Consider the following 15,750-nt stretch of genomic DNA (forward strand, 5'->3'; position numbering starts at 1 on the left):
CCCCCCCCCCCCCCCTTGCCCAGGCCTATACATCGCCTCTGAACCGTAGGGATCCTTGGTACCCCCTACCCGTCGGTTCTTGTGGATGAGGTGGAGCACCCCTGCGACCCTCCCATCCATCTTCCCCAGGACTTTCCAGGGGATTTGATCTTATATGGTTGGGGTAACAGATCCGACCTCCCCGTTTCCTACCCTAGTCGTCCCCACCCCCCCCCCCCGGCCCCCCCAGCGCCCGGGAGCACCTCGAGATTTCACCCCGAGGGCCAAGCAATTATCCGCTAACTATTCAACCCATCCGGGTAAGTCCACTGTAGGCATATCCAATTTGCGGCAGAACCCTACCAGATCCTCGGGAAAAGTTAATTTTGCTGACACCCCTTCTTTCTGGCCTATCAGACAAGCCGGGAAGCCCCATTTGTAATTTATGTTATGCAGACGCATCTGCTCTAGTAAGGGTTTTTGGAGTCTTCTTCTAGACAGGGTTTCCCATGCCAAATCCGTGAAGATCTGAATCTCCGTGCCTGCATAAGATAAGGGAGACTTTCTTCTCAGTTTTAACCAGATCTCCTCTTTATGTTCGAAATATCTGAACCTAGCAATGATGTCCCTGTGCCAATTTCCTCCTCCCTCTCTGATCTTCCCCACACGGTGGACCCGTTCGAATTTAAGGGGACCTTCCGAGCCGTTATCCAGGAGGGGGAGAAACAGATCATTAAGAATTTTTCTCAAGTCTTCACCCTTCTCCTCCTTAATTGATCGTATTCTTAAGTTTTGCCTTCTATTACGGTTCTCTTGATCTTCTAATCGGTATTGCAGCCATCTCTGGTTTTGTTTCATAGTCAAGTGTTGGTTTTTTAATTCGTTAAGATCAAGGTCTTGCTTTTCTATTCTTTTCTCCGCTTCCTCTATTCGTTCTAACATATGGAATAGGTCAGTTCTTAGTGTACTAATTTCCTCTCTTATTACATTCTCCACCCTTTTTAACATTACATCCATATCACCTATGGTGGGAGCATGGGAGCCCAGGCTGGTGTCATCCATTTGGTTAGATACATGTTCAGAGTCTGTTGAAATATCGGCAATTGGGGATGGCAATCCCCCCACTCCCTTTTTAGTAGTCCCAGTTTTTTCAGCTTTTTTTGTCGGGCCTGGGCTCTTTGAGCTCCCGTCCGAGGTCATGTAGTGTCTGATCGTACTCACGGAGGAAGTCTCTTTGGGAATTTTCGGGGCAGCCCCCCTTGTTGACTTGTTCATATTGTATTTCTTTGTCGTTCTAATACGTTTCCCCAGTTTGAGCAGAGAGGGGCAGGCCTCCACCCCCCCCTCTCTCTTTTCCTTCTTCCTTTTTTTCCCTCCCTTTGACGCTGTTTATTTTTTTCTTTTTTCCAAACTTGCTGAGACGGACGTTGTGAGTACTAGGGGGGGATATTAGTAGTTTCTGAGAAACGACAAGAATAATAACTCCCAGGATTTCTAGAGATTTTTAAAAGTTTCCGTGACCTACCCAGAACGTTGGGGTGGGTGCATGGGAAGAGTTGCGTACCCACTGATTTAAGGGAATTTTTACCCTCAAAACCATTAGAAACCGTTTTGGGGTACAGAAAAATTTTAAGTAAAGTGGGCCTGCTGCACGCTATGCCCTCTAGCGACCTCAGCTCACCCAGCAAAGAAAGGAAGGAGAAAAAAAAGAAAAAAAAAAAAAAAAAATACTAGGTTAGGCCAGTGGTGGTGGCTGCAACTCCAATGTTCCCCTGGTGCTCCGATCCAGCCTTCCTGTGATTCAACCAAGCCCTGCGGAGGCGGGAATAGTGCCTCTTATTTAACTAGTATCGCCGGTCGGGGTAGGTAAGGCCCTTAGAGAGCGGCCGTCCAATATTTTTTGCCTGTAGACCCCAGCACTGCCCCCTAGAGACCCGTACACAAACAAGAATTAATAGCGGCAAGTGCTGTGGAGCGGGAGTATCTCATACATTTCCACCCCTCCCCCTCCAGTCAGTATCAGTGAATATATCCACCAGGTATGAGACTAAAATCAAGAAGACCATAGGTGCTTGAGGAAATTGGGAGCATATAGGGAGTGAAAAAACAAAAACAAAAATATAACTTTCATATGTCCACTTATGACACTTAGAGTATTGCACATAAGGTATATAAAAAAAAAAAAAAAAAAACTCCACTTCCTTACCCAGTCTTCGTTTTTCACAAGGTCCACATACTGTTTTTGAGATGAAGAAAAAGGGTTAATATTACCTCATGCCGTTTCTCTGGATGTACTTCTCTGTTCTCTTTTTTTCTTTCTTTATTTTTCCTATCCCCCTTCTCCCCCTGGTGCTGTAATGGACTGGAATCTATGCACGAAAAGCGGTGGGGGGGGGGGGGCGGGCATCCAGCCCGCTCGCCGCAGCTGGAAGCTTCCCAGCTGATCCACCGCTCTTTTCTCCTGCCGCTGGGAGCGTGCGAGGGCGCGAGGGGGGGGTCGGAGGACGAAGGAGTCAACGGGGGGTGATGTTGGCTGCGGGGTGAGCGGACTAACTGCACGGCGGACTCCCTCGCCTCATCTCGTCCGTCTTCCCAGGAGCTCCACCGGGTCTAGGTCCCTCCATCACCCGCAGCCGTGTCCAGGTCGGATCCGTCTCACGGGCAGCTCCTCCCTCCAACGTGCGTGCTTCACGTGCACCACGTCATTCTCGAGTAGATCAGCATGGCAGCTTTTAATGGTGTCCATGATTTGTAGCAGCGACGGCTCTGTCCGCTGCTCACCAGATCCACCCTCCTCCGGATTTAATTGGGGAGAGGACAGAGGAGAGGCCAGAGGATCAGTGAGGTCTGGCCAGTCATCATCCCCCTCGGCGGGCTTGCGAGCTGGAGGAGCAGAAGAAGGACGCCGCTCCGAGCGGGCGCCATTTTGGATCGCCACGTGTGAAAACATCCCCAGCATCTCCGCAGACTTTGGGGCCGCTCCGGGGCCGTATTTTACCATCGCCAGGGTCCAGGTTTGTTCCCCAAGCGACTCAGGTACTTAGATGGGGAAATGAGAAAGCTTAAGGTCCGTCAGGATAATGCAGGGACAATGTGCGGTCGGAGCTCTGTGAAAATGCTTCCTCACATACCGGAAGTTGGCCACGCCCCCCCAGGGAATTATTAGTGCATCTGTCCCGAGGGATAGAGGATCTTTTGACCTCAATACGAAGTTGTCCAATTTCCTGTTGAACCTGGAGGCAAACAGGTCTACCTCCGGGGTCCCCCCATTTCTGGCATATATCCCCAAAAATTTCAGGGGTGGAGAGACCACTCCCCTGGCAACAATAGCTGACAGCTCAGGTAATCCGCTTGCCAATTCTCTACTCCTGGAATGAAGATTGCAGAAATGCAAGGAACTTAAGCTTCTGCCCATGTTAAAATCTTGTTCACCTCCCTGAGCATCCCGACTCAGGGTGCCCCCTTGGCGATTTATGTAAGCTACCACAGTAGCATTGTCGGATTGAATCCGAACCGGGTGGCCATGTAACTTGTGTGTCCAGGTTCTGAGGGCTAGATAAACTGCCCGAATATCCAAAATGTTGAATTTAAGCCCTTTTCGGACTTGGCCCAAGTTCCTTGGGCTGAGGCCTCTTCCAGGATTGCTCCCCAGCCCAACAGGCTGGCATCCGTAGATACCACCTTCCAAGTGACCGGGAGAAAGGATTTCCCTGCTTGCAAATTTTTGGTGCTTAATCACCAACTGAGGCTCTGATGCACCTCTGCAGACAGATGCATTGGCCAATCTAGAGCCTGGATCTTTCTGTTCCAGGCAGCCAGGATACTGTTCTGAAGTAGCCTTGAATGAAACTGCATACAGAATGGCCTCGAAAGAGGCCACCATTTTACCCAACAATTTCATGCAAAGGCGAATTGGTTTGGTTTGGATTGTGTCTAAGACCATGCCCAAATACTCTACCCTTCTCCGGGGCTGTAGAGAAAACTTTTGGAAGTTTAGGATCCAGCCTAAATACTCTAAGTATTTTACTGTACTGAGTAAATCTGTGATATAACCGTGGCATTGGCTGTTCTACCAAAAGTAGATCGTCCAGATAAGCCGTTACTGTTATGCCCTGTGTCCTTAGATTTGCTAGAAGCGGGGCCAGAACCTTTGTGAACATGTGAGGTGCCGTAGCAAAGCCAAAAGGAAGAGCCACAAACTGGTAGTGGCAGTGTTGCACAGCAAACCTTAGCAACCTTTGGTGAGCGGGATTAACCGCTTAACGACCGCCGCATGTACATATACGTCCACAGAATGGCACGTACAGGTCGGGGGTCCGGTCGGGGGACCCCCCCCCCGATACATGCGGCGGTCCGAAATCGTCGGGCAGCGATCCGGGATGAGGGCGCGGCTATTCGTTTCTAGCCGCCCCCTCGCGATCGCTCCCCGGAGCTGAAGAACGGGGAGAGCCGTATGTAAACACAGCTTCCCCGTGCTTCACTGTGGCGGTGCATCGATCGAGTGATCCCTTTTATAGGGAGACACAATCGATGACGTCAGACCTACAGCCACACCCCCCTACAGTTGTAAACACACACTAGGTGAAACATAACTCCTTCAGCGCCCCCTGTGGTTAACTCCCAAACTGCAACTGTCATTTTCAAAATAAACAATGCAATTTAAATGCATTTTTTGCTGTGAAAATGACAATGGTCCCAAAAATGTGTCAAAATTGTCCCAAGTGTCCGCCATAATGTCGCAGTCACAAAAAAAAAAAAATCGCTTATCGCCAATTTACGTATCGGCCTAAACTGAGGGGAAAAAAAATGTAATGTATGTTTTTGGGGGTTATTTATTATAGCAAAAAGTAAAAAATATTGCATTTTTTTTTCAAAATTGTCGCAAAAAATATAAACCGCAGAGGTGATCAAATGCCACCAAAAGAAAGCTATTTGTGGGGGAAAAAAAAAGGACGTCAATTTTGTTTGGGAGCCACGTCGCACGACCACGCAATTGTCTGTTAAAGCGACGCAGTGCCGAATCACAAAACCTGGCCTGGGCATTTAGCTGCCTAAAGGTCCGGGGCTTAAGTGGTTAATAGGCACGTGCGCAGGAATACGGCATTAACCCATGCGCAGGAATACGGCATTAACCCCCCCCCCCCCCATTATACCATTCACAAAAACGCATGCGCCGTAGACATCAGTGCAGAGTTTTCAGCAAATATCTACTTAACCGTGCAGGTTAAGGAGATATTTCTTGGACCTACAGGTAAGCCTTAATCTAGGCTTACCTGTAGGTGCAAGTTTGTGGTTGGGTTTAACCACCACTTTAAGCCTGGTACACACAATCGGATTTTCATCGGACAAAGCGTTTTGTCTGAAGGGCGTTGGCCATTAACTTGTTTTGCATACAAACGGCAAAGAATTGTCATCCAACAAACACGAAAACTATGTGGTTTATCAGCTCTTTAGCGCCACCCTTTGGGCAGCTTCTGCCAATGTTGTGTTATGGTGAGCATTGCTTCTGAGCATGCTTGTTTGTACTTTGGATTTTTGTCCGACGGACTTGTGTACACACAATCGGAAAATCCGACAAGACTGTTGTTGTGGGAAAATTTTAAAGCATGCTAACCAACATTTGTTGGCGGAAAATCAAACAACAATTGTCCGATGGAGCATACAAACGGTCAGATTTTCTGACAACAGCCTGTCATCATACAATTCCCATCAGAAAATCAGATTGTGTGTACGAGCCTTTACAGGCACATGGTACATCAGGCACATATCAGGAATGTTTTGGGGTAACAAACAACGTTTAGGCTTTATAACCACTTTAATATTCACGCATCGGTACCAGCTTTTTTAAGACAAGCACCAATATTTTTTCTCACGTACTCGCCTATACCAATTACAGGATACCTATTTTAAGGGTCACGTGACAGTTTATGGCAAAAAAATATTACTTGGGACTTGAGTCCTGGTTCACAGCAGTGCAGCTTTAAAAAAATCAAGCTGCTTCAGTGCCATTTCAAAGCCGCAGATCAGTGCATTTTGGACCTTTCATTGCAGCCTGCGACTTCATTTGACAGACGTCTATGCAAGTCACAATGAGATTGCAAAAAAGCAGTGCAGGAACCTTTTTAAAGTTGCTGCAACTTGAGGTGCAATGATTTGGATGGTTCCATTGCTGGCAATGGGCTAAGACTTGTCATGTGATTTTTAACTATAAAAAATTGCACTGGTGTGAACCAGGGTTACAGGTATCGGTTTTAGTATCAGAGCATTTGCACGAATACAATTACTCGTGCAAATGCCTAGTATAGGCACCGATACCGGTATTGATGCCAAGATTCACTCAACACTAAGTAACTGTATACACTGCAGGTGTGCTGTGAAAAGCCCTGCATGCTGCATCTTTGGTGCAGTTTTTCAAATGCATACCAAAAAGACACCTTCCATTGTATGGGCCCTTGGGCTGAACAATAAGGCATCAGTGTGAAAGGGCCCTTAGGCTGCATTCACACCTGAGCGTAGCTTATTTGGTAGTTTTTTCAGGTGTTTTTTTCCGGTGTTTTGTTGCGCGTATTCATGCGTATTTGCATACAGCGTCGTCCGACGTTTTTGTACTTCGACGTTTTTTATTTTAGCCAATAGGATAAATTATCATCTTTTCATCACTTGTTGCTATGTTGGTAGATTTTATTTATCTTCTGCCTGGGTGAAATGTTCTATTGATTAAAGCGACAAAACGCCCGTAGCAAACGCTCGTTGTCGTGCTAGTCGCTTGAATCGAGCGTTTCCATTAGTTTCTATGGAAAATACAAATGCTCAAAAATGCCCAACCCGCACGATTCGCGCGACAAAAAAGGGTCCGGAACTTGTTTGGAGCTTCAGGCGTTTTGGAGTGGAGATGTGAACCATCTCCATTAAGAATAATGTATTTTTTCCCCTCTAGCGTTTTGGAGCGTCACGCTTCAGTCGACAAAACGCTCAGGTGTGAATGCAGCCTTAAAGCGGTGTTCAGGCCAAAATAGAACTTTTAAGCTAAAAATACCCCTAGAATACTCATGCCTCGTACAATGTAACAAAGGGTATGCTGTAAACTATGCCCAGTTTTCCATTTGTGCAGCATCCTTTTCTTACTGTGTGAAGTTTCTGCACAGCGCAGCCATCTCCTGTGTGGGCATCTGAAGCCACAGTGTCCTTTTTCCTAGATTCCGTGCATGCTGGCTAATAAATTGCCAATTTTCAAGGATGCACATTAGTGCTGCAAGGTGAGGAGTGAAAAATGTGGGTGGAACTTCGCTTTAAGAATTCAAATTCCACACCTGGTAAAAAGGATGTACATTTTTATTCCGATTAAATAATTTACAAACTCAGGCACTTACCTAATAGTTTCAACAATTTCATGTGCAGCATCATGGTGTTTATCCTGCAAAGACAAAATAGATATATATTATTATGAAATCCATTTATCAGAGGTTCCCCAGTTTTGTGCTTATGGTCCCCCAGAAGTGCATGTTTTTCAGTTATTTTCAGAGACTCCCTACAATAATTGTAGGATTCTGTTAGTATTTACCGATTGATGCAGCTTTGCCCATGTTTGGGACACACACACACAATCTAAACTCAAATACTGTTATTAATAAAATATTCATATTAGAAAACTACGAAACAATTAACACCCTTGTTGCTTGCCTTATTTATGCCTACTAAAGCCAATACCTTTGCATTCTGGGTCATGCACCTAAACGCATGTTACAATGGGAGCAGCGGCTGTGTTCATGCAGCCACTGCATCCCAACTGACAATTGTGGAACCGATTGCATGGGGATGTATGGAACAAATGTGCATCCCTCCCCATGGTCCTCAAACAAGGCATGGATGCATATGCCCTGAGTGAACAAAGCATTAGTGCAATTTTCAGTTGGACAAAAAAAAAAAAAAAAGTAATTTGACAAATCAAAACATTTAAATCCATGCACGATTTTTAAGCTGAAAAATTAAAATCTATACTTTTTTTTGGTTCAGTCCTACTGTCATTTTACTTACCAAAAACCAATATTAACCCCTCAGTCAAGGGGAAGAAAAAAAGGCCCATGCAGTTCTCTGCTGGGACATATTGCTTTACCATACTTATGTCAGAGTACTGTTTCACATGTTGCATATGGGCACCCCATTAATTTTAAATGGACTGCCAACACACCACCAGTCGATTTTTAAAACGTAGTGCATCGCAAAGGGTTCAGATCTGTTTTCCATTGCAATGAAGAATGCAAAGGTATTGCTCTGCTTGCACAATGTGCTGGAGTGCCATTCAAAATAGATGACAACACACAAATCAGTATGGTACAGTACTGTGTATTGTGGAAATGCACATTACCCTAATGTTACCACAGTGCATCGGTTCAAATGGCATCACAATGGACCTTGCAGGTAATCCGCACCACACTTATGAACCATTTGTGCACTATGGCTCGATGCAATCATTTTTTTCTTTTAGGCGAGTTGGAGGCCCAATCAGAATAATTGCCTTAACCCAACATATTGGTGTGCAAAATACAGCACCTTAAAATGGTTGTAAACTCTCACATAAACCCAATTAGAAGAATATCCTCAGGTGATGCACATATGAACAAATCCTCCAGCATAAGTTGTACATGTTTATCTACAGTCTTCTCGCTTGCACATCCATTCAAAGAGCTGAATTTTTAAAGCTGGTTTGAGTGTTCAGAAAAAGGGGGCAGTGAGGAGAGAGAGTTCTGAGAGCTGTTTGAAGGGATGAGACCCCTCCCCCACCCTTCACACAGGAAGAGTTTTGTCTGTCAATCAGCTGGAGACCCCTCCCATCACAATTTTTTTTCTTGGTGTCAGGAAAACTTGTCAGAAATAATTCATACTGATAGAGTAGCAAAGCAGCAGACATAAATGACACTAAAGCCTGGTACAGAGTTTTTTTTTCATAGACAAAAAAAAAAAGTCAGCTCCGGCCAGAGCCGCTGAACTAATGATCCCACATTAATACAGCCATCTCACCCCCTGCTGAGCTATTGTGCTTTGACTGGGGAACAGCCCCCCTCCAAAACACTCCGGTCAGAGCTCTCAGCCAAAAAAAGTCAGCTTCTGTCGGACTAGCTCCCATACACAAGGGCCGAATGTTGGCCGTTTTGTATTGAACCAGCCAATGACACCCGGCATTCGGCCACGGAGCTTTAGGGCTGTTAATTGATGCTAGCACACACACATATAAAAAAGTATTTGATTTGTTCAAATTTTGTGTCTGAGGTTTAGAACCACTTTAATGCACAAGGAAGCAGAGATCTTAAAAGGGCCCCTACAAATGAATGGCACTTGTGTATTGCAGTAAAAATGTGCATAAATTCTAGCACAGGATGTTAATCTGCCATACTCCTAGAAGTAGACCTTTTTAAAATACTGCGCCATTAGAACTTGTATCAACTGGAATTTTGGACTTTCCAGAAGAGATCTTCCAAAATCCACCTCAGTGGATAAGAAAAATGCCAGAGTCTTTAAAGTGATATTTTAAGAAGAAAAAAAAAAAAAAACTTGGACTTTAATGAGAGGTTTACCTGCTCTGTGCAATGGTATTACAGAGTGGTCCCCCGACAGTGCTGTCCGCTCCTCTTCTCCGTGTGCCCCCATAGCAAGCCATGTGTTGCCGTTGATCAATGTAAAAAATGTGTTGCCTTTATAAAATCACTCCTATGTTGTTCTAGACAAGCAACTGTGGCTATCTTGGCAAAAAAAAAAAAAAGAAGCACACCCTTATACAGGCCATTTCCTTTATTATGAAAGTGCCTTATGCTTTCTGAAAGCCTGTAGAACACCTGTCATCCATTCTCAACAGAGCTGGATTATCAACTGAAAAACATTCAATCTGTTACCACTGCATACAGATAGATGAACTGCTCACTTAAAGGGGAGTTCCACCCACAATTTCACTTTTTAAATATAAATACCCCTGTAATACACAAGCTTAATGTAGTCTAGTAAACTTAGTCTGTAAACTAAGGTCCGTTTTGTTACAGCATTTAGTTCGTTTATAATCTAGAAATAGACCGTGGCCATCTTAAGTGAAGTGAAGCCAGACTGTATGACTTCCTGGATTTCAGCCTTGCAGATCTCACACATGCTCAGTGCTGCACAAGCGATGTAATAGGTTTCAGTCAGGTTTCCATAGCAACGGGAGTGTCAGAGGAAGTTGCCGCCCCTTCTCTATGCAAATAGGCTATTTGCAAGGACTACTGGGATACATGATGCCTATCCCAGAAACCCTTGCGAATAGCCTTGTGACTTAATAGCCTAGGCTAATAAGGAGGAGGAAGTAATGAAGGACTACAAAATAAAAGGTATTTACAAGCAACAAAATAAATAAAAAATGTCCATTCTGAACACTGAGATTAGGGCATGCAGCACAGACAAACATAAAAAAAATGGGTGGAACTCCACTTTAAGAAGATATGGCTACAGAGAGGGGGGGGGACCACCCCCACATACCAGCAGACAATCAATACATGAAAACATCTACTGCATTCACTGTATACCTAGATACCAACATACAAATTGATTTAGCAGCATTATACACTCAGAAACTATCAAAATCTTGCTTGGTTCCCCATATATGGCATGAAACATGGTGTCTATTTTAAAGCGGATGTCCGCTGAAAAAAAAATATTAAAAGCTAGCAGCTACAAATACTGCAGCTGCTGACTTTTAATATTAGGACACTTATCTGTCCTGGAGTCCAGCGCCGTCCGCAGCAGAGGACCCTCCCTCCATCCTTGGTGAGGGAACCAGGAAGTGAAGTGCTCCGGCTTCACTGCCCGGTTCCCTACAGCGCATGCGCGAGTCGCACTAAATGTGACACTGGAGGGGGGGGGGGTCCGATCAGCAGGAGTTCCACTTAAGGGTGGAGCTCCGCTTTAAGAACACAGTATCCTCAAAAAGGAAACGAGCAGGCTTTGCCAGCCAAGACGTTAGGTTTGTGAAGTTCATACATCCCCCTCTAAGGGCTAAACTATTTTATGGCAATTCTAAACTCCTACTCCCAAGTGATTAACATCTTGTTGGACACAACCTTATTTGCAAAATACGGAAAAAGATTTGCTTAGTAGTAAGTTTAAAAATTGATCAAGCCCTTTAGCCAGAGACAAGAATGTATAAACACCACTGTGAGCATCACACATTGCTTGAATAGCTGAACTGTGAGGCTCATTACTTGACAGGGAAAAGAGTTCACATCAGGGCAGAAAGCAAACACAAATTGATCCATGATTCAGAGTGCTTTGCGTTACGTAGTCCAAGTCTACAGGGCGTGTAGTAAAAGTCAAAACCTACTGCATTCTTCTTTTGCACAACAATCTCATCTGTAGCAAAGGACAAAGCAGAAACAGAACAGCCAACTATAGAGCCACTGCTCTCCTAAATGGCCTGTTTTTACTACATTCTTTCCCAACTCAAGGCATTTTATTGTTTTAAGCAACTTTCATTTAACAAAATAAGAATAAAAAAAAAAAGAAAAAGAAAACACACACACACACACACACACACACACACACACACACACACACACACGGTACTAAACACTTGCTGCAATGGAAACGTTTGAATACCTGTGCATCTTTGAGTCCACAGTGGAGAGATTTCAAGCTGCTCAGTAGGGTAATGATGGTGGGTGCAATGCCTAAAGTTAGGCCCCTTTCACAGTGGGGCAGGAGGTGCGCTGACGGTATAGCGCCGCTATTTTTTAGCGGCGCTATACCGTCGGAATAGCAGCAGTATTTGGCCGCTAGTGGTGCGGTTTTAACCGCAGAGGCGCATTGCCGGCAGTATTACCGCGGTGTCCCATTGTTTTCAATGGGAAGGATCGGTGGAGGAGTGCTAAACACACCGCACCAAAGATGCTGCTGGCAGGACTTTTGGAGCAGTCCTGCCAGCGCATCACCTCAGTGTGAAAGCCCCCTGACTACAGGGCAGATAAACTCTGAAAATCTCCTCAGTGTGAAAGGAGTCTAAGGCCGCTTTCACACTGAGGCGTCGGCAGTAAAGCGCCACCATTGTTGGTTTACTGTAATTTTTGTGTCGCCATTCGGACGATAGTGCGCTTTTAAACCCTCACTAGCAGCCAAAAAAGGGTTAAAACTGTCCGGAAAGCACCTCTGCAGCAGCGCTTTGACAGCGCTACCCATTTCAATGGGCAGGGGCGCTGTAGGAGCGGTGTATACAGCGCTCCTACATTGCCTCAAAGATGCGGCTAGCAGGACTTTAACGTCCTGCCATCGCACGGCTCCAGTGTGAAAGCCCGCAGGCTTTCACACTGGAGTGTAAGAGGCTCTTTTTCAAGGTGCTTTGCAGGCGCTATTTTTAGCGCTATATCGCCTGCAAAGCGCCTCAGTGTGAAAGCAGCCTATACATGCAGAATCCTATTTGAATTGTCACTGTTCACACTTGTTAGCTCAGTTGCCCTATGCTCACAAAAGGTACAAAAGGTTTTTTGGCCTGTATTTGACCATTTTTGTCCCCATAGATTTCAATGGCTGTGTTTGTTTTTAGCCTTATTTATTTTGCACCTTAAAGCAAAACTAAACTGTCTCTGGAGCATCAAATGGAAAACTATTTAATTCATCTTAAATTTTCAACGCAAACTCCCCCATCCATATCTCCAGGTTTTATTTAGCTGAGAAATCACTTTGAAAACTACCTCCAACATTTCAACTTCAAATGCTTCAAAATCACTGGGAATAAACTCTGCTCAGGTGTAAATGCAGGCTTAAAGAAGTTCACCTTTTTAGAAAAAAAAAAAAAAATTTGTAGAAAAAAATAAATAATGTTACATTTTTTTCCCTGCAGGAACCTGAAAAGCATGGCGACCGTGATCAGTAGTTAGGGGTACCGATGTCAGACTTCAGCAGACAAGACCTCTATACAGGCTGTCAGTTTGAAAGCTGCTGGTCTTGTGAATGAACTAAGGCTGCTCCTCAGCACCCTTGCACTTCAGTCAGAACTACAAGCCATCTGCCACATTGGCCGATGGCACTTGTAGTTTATTCATTTACAGGAAACTGACTGAATGATGAGGCTGCATGGGTGGTGTTTAATTGTAAAAGCAGGAGCAGGGAGAAGATACCAGCTGTCACACTGGGGAAGAGGCAGCAGGAGCTGGAACGTGTTGCATGTTTTACCCAGAGGCTTAGTTCACACCAATGCATTTTCCAGTGTTCGCAGATTAAACCAGTCTATTTAACATGGTTCTTATGGGTCACGATTAGAGGTCGACCGATATATCGGCCGGCCGATATATCGGGCCGATATTCAGTCATTTTGGAGAAATCGGCATCGGCCGATTATTATCCAAATGTGGCCGATATTTAGCAGATCTGCATCAGCAGAGTGTGGAGAAGGAAGGAGGAACATGGGGTTCCCCCTCCCTTCTCCACACTGTCTGCAGAGCAGTGCCGTGTGTGTGAAGGAGAATGGAGCTGTCGGACTGATGTCGGGGTGGGCGGGACCCGGGGTGGGCGGGACTCAGCTGTCCAACACCAGCCAATGGGATGAGATCATTGGCTGGATAGCTGCTGGGTCCCGCCCACCCCGGGTCCCGCCCACCTCCAACATCACGATGAATCTGAGCTCCTCTCTCTCTCTGCTCTCACAGTTTCACAGCACATAATGTAGCTGAATGTGTGAAACTCTCTCTTCATACAGTTTCACAACTGCTGCAGAGAGAAAGAGGAGCTCAGATTCGTTGCGATGTTGAAGGTGGGCGGGACCCGGGGTGGGCGGGACTCAGCAGTTATCCAGCCAATGATCTCATCCCATTGGCTGGTGGACAGCTGAGCCCCGCCCAACCCGGGTCCCGCCCACCTTCAACATCGCAATGAATCTGAGCTCCTCTTTCTCTCTGCAGCAGTTGTGAAACTGTATAGAGTTTCACACATTATCCGCTACATTATGTGCTGTGAAACCTGCCAGTGCCATCTGCTAATGCCAACCAGCCAGTGCCACCTGCCAATGCCATCCAGTGCCACCTGCCAATGCCATGCCAACTAGTGCCATCTGTTAATGCCATCCAGTGCCACCTGTCAATGCCATCCAGTGCCACCTGCCAGTGGCAACGCCATCCAGTGCCACCTGCCAATACCATCCAGTGCCACCTGCTAATGCCATCCAGTGCCACCTGCTAATGCCATCCAGTGCCACCTGCCAATGCCATCCAGTGCCACCTGCCAATGCCACCCAGTGCCATCCAGTGCCATCTGCCAGTGCCATCCAGTGCCACCTGCTAGTGCCAACTAGTGCCACCTGCCAAGGCCATCCAGTGCCACCTGCCAATTAGTGCCACCTGCCAGTGCCAACCAGTGCCATCTGCCAGTGCTAACTATTGCCAATTAGTGCCACCTGCCAGTACCATCCAGTGCCACGTGCCAATTAGTGCCACCTGCCAGTGCCAATTAGTGCCACCTGCCAGTGCCAATTAGTGCCACCTGCCACTGCCACCTTAGTGCCACGTGCCAACCAGTGCCACCTGCCAGTGCCATTCAGTGCCACCTGCTAATCAGTGCCATCTGCTTTTGCCAATTGGTTCCATCCAGTGCAATCTGCCAGTGCCAATTAGCGCCACCTGCCAAAAAATAAAAAAATCGGCCTAAAATATCGGCTGCAAAAATCGGCATCATATATCGGCCGCCCCAAATTCTAAATATCAGCATCGGTATCGGCCAGAGAAAAACCCATATCGGTCGACCTCTAGTCACGATCACATCTGAGTTTTCCACCAGTGCATTTTTTGGACAGCAAAGTTTCTTACCGCAGCTGGTTGGGTTTATGGTACCATAGATTTTAAAGTAATGCAGTGGAAACGCAGCAAATATGCATCGCTTGTGTTTACGAAAGGTTTCTGCTGGTCTCTCCCACGAGACAGACCATTCCTAAAAATGCAAGACGCTTCAAAAATTGCATAGAAATCACAAAATGCTCCAACCACAACCTGCCTAGGTGTGAACCAGGCCTAAATACGGGTAGAACACATAACAGGTTTCAAAAAGGTGAACTTAACCTTTAAATCTACAGGAGTACAGGCAACCCAGTAGTTATTAGACCAAGTTCACCTCTAACCACTGAGGTGTGGTTTGTTTTTATAGGATGATATGCCCTGCATTGGACAGCCCATTCAAAATGAATGGGCTGTTACGCACCTCAGCAGTCCAGAAACCAGTCCTACACCTTTGACAGCACTGCAATACAGGTTAGCCACGGGTGCTTTGAGGTCAAGTATAAATACAAAAAAAAGAAAAAAAAGTCTGACAGATGCGTAATAAACAAAATTTGTGTCAGAAAATAGTTTGGTAACTTTTGTAAAAAAGGAAAATAAGCAGAAGGGGCGTCTGATGGTTTATTCAGCAGACACACATTGATTAGACTGCTGTGGGTGACAGTAAAGTTCTGTATCAGACACAGATGACTCACTGGGCGTTGCTGGTTTGTCATATCGCCTACTAAAAGCTGCTATTAACCATTTCAGTGTTTCACCAACTGCATGCAATACAACAGAAAGACAACCCATTTCTGTCCCAATCAAAGCACACTACAAATGAAATGAAGGGGAACCCATTTTTACATTTTGTTGTCCAAAAGTAAACTTTGACTAGTCCAACTACAAAGTAGCAGCTCTTCGTATTAAAACTCAACGTCAGGAGGTAGGATATACTATGAATACTTCCACTGGTCAGTCTTGTGGGCCTTGTGAGAACATTGACGAAGTGCCTTGC

The 15,750-nt window shown here is 45.6% G+C and overlaps 1 protein-coding gene across 3 annotated transcripts in view; it reads right to left on the minus strand.

Moving 5' to 3' along the window:
* DOT1L (DOT1 like histone lysine methyltransferase) overlaps nucleotides 1-15,750 on the minus strand; it is a 240,690-nt gene that overhangs the window by 189,375 nt on the left and 35,565 nt on the right. For all 3 annotated transcript variants that reach the window (XM_040323288.1, XM_040323279.1, XM_040323296.1), the window contains exon 2: nucleotides 7,350-7,393. In XM_040323288.1, coding sequence (XP_040179222.1) covers nucleotides 7,350-7,393 — 44 coding nt within the window. The remainder of the gene's footprint in view (nucleotides 1-7,349; nucleotides 7,394-15,750) is intronic.

Source organism: Rana temporaria, chromosome 1 (assembly GCF_905171775.1).
Source record: "Rana temporaria chromosome 1, aRanTem1.1, whole genome shotgun sequence".
Classification (NCBI taxonomy): domain Eukaryota; kingdom Metazoa; phylum Chordata; class Amphibia; order Anura; family Ranidae; genus Rana; species Rana temporaria.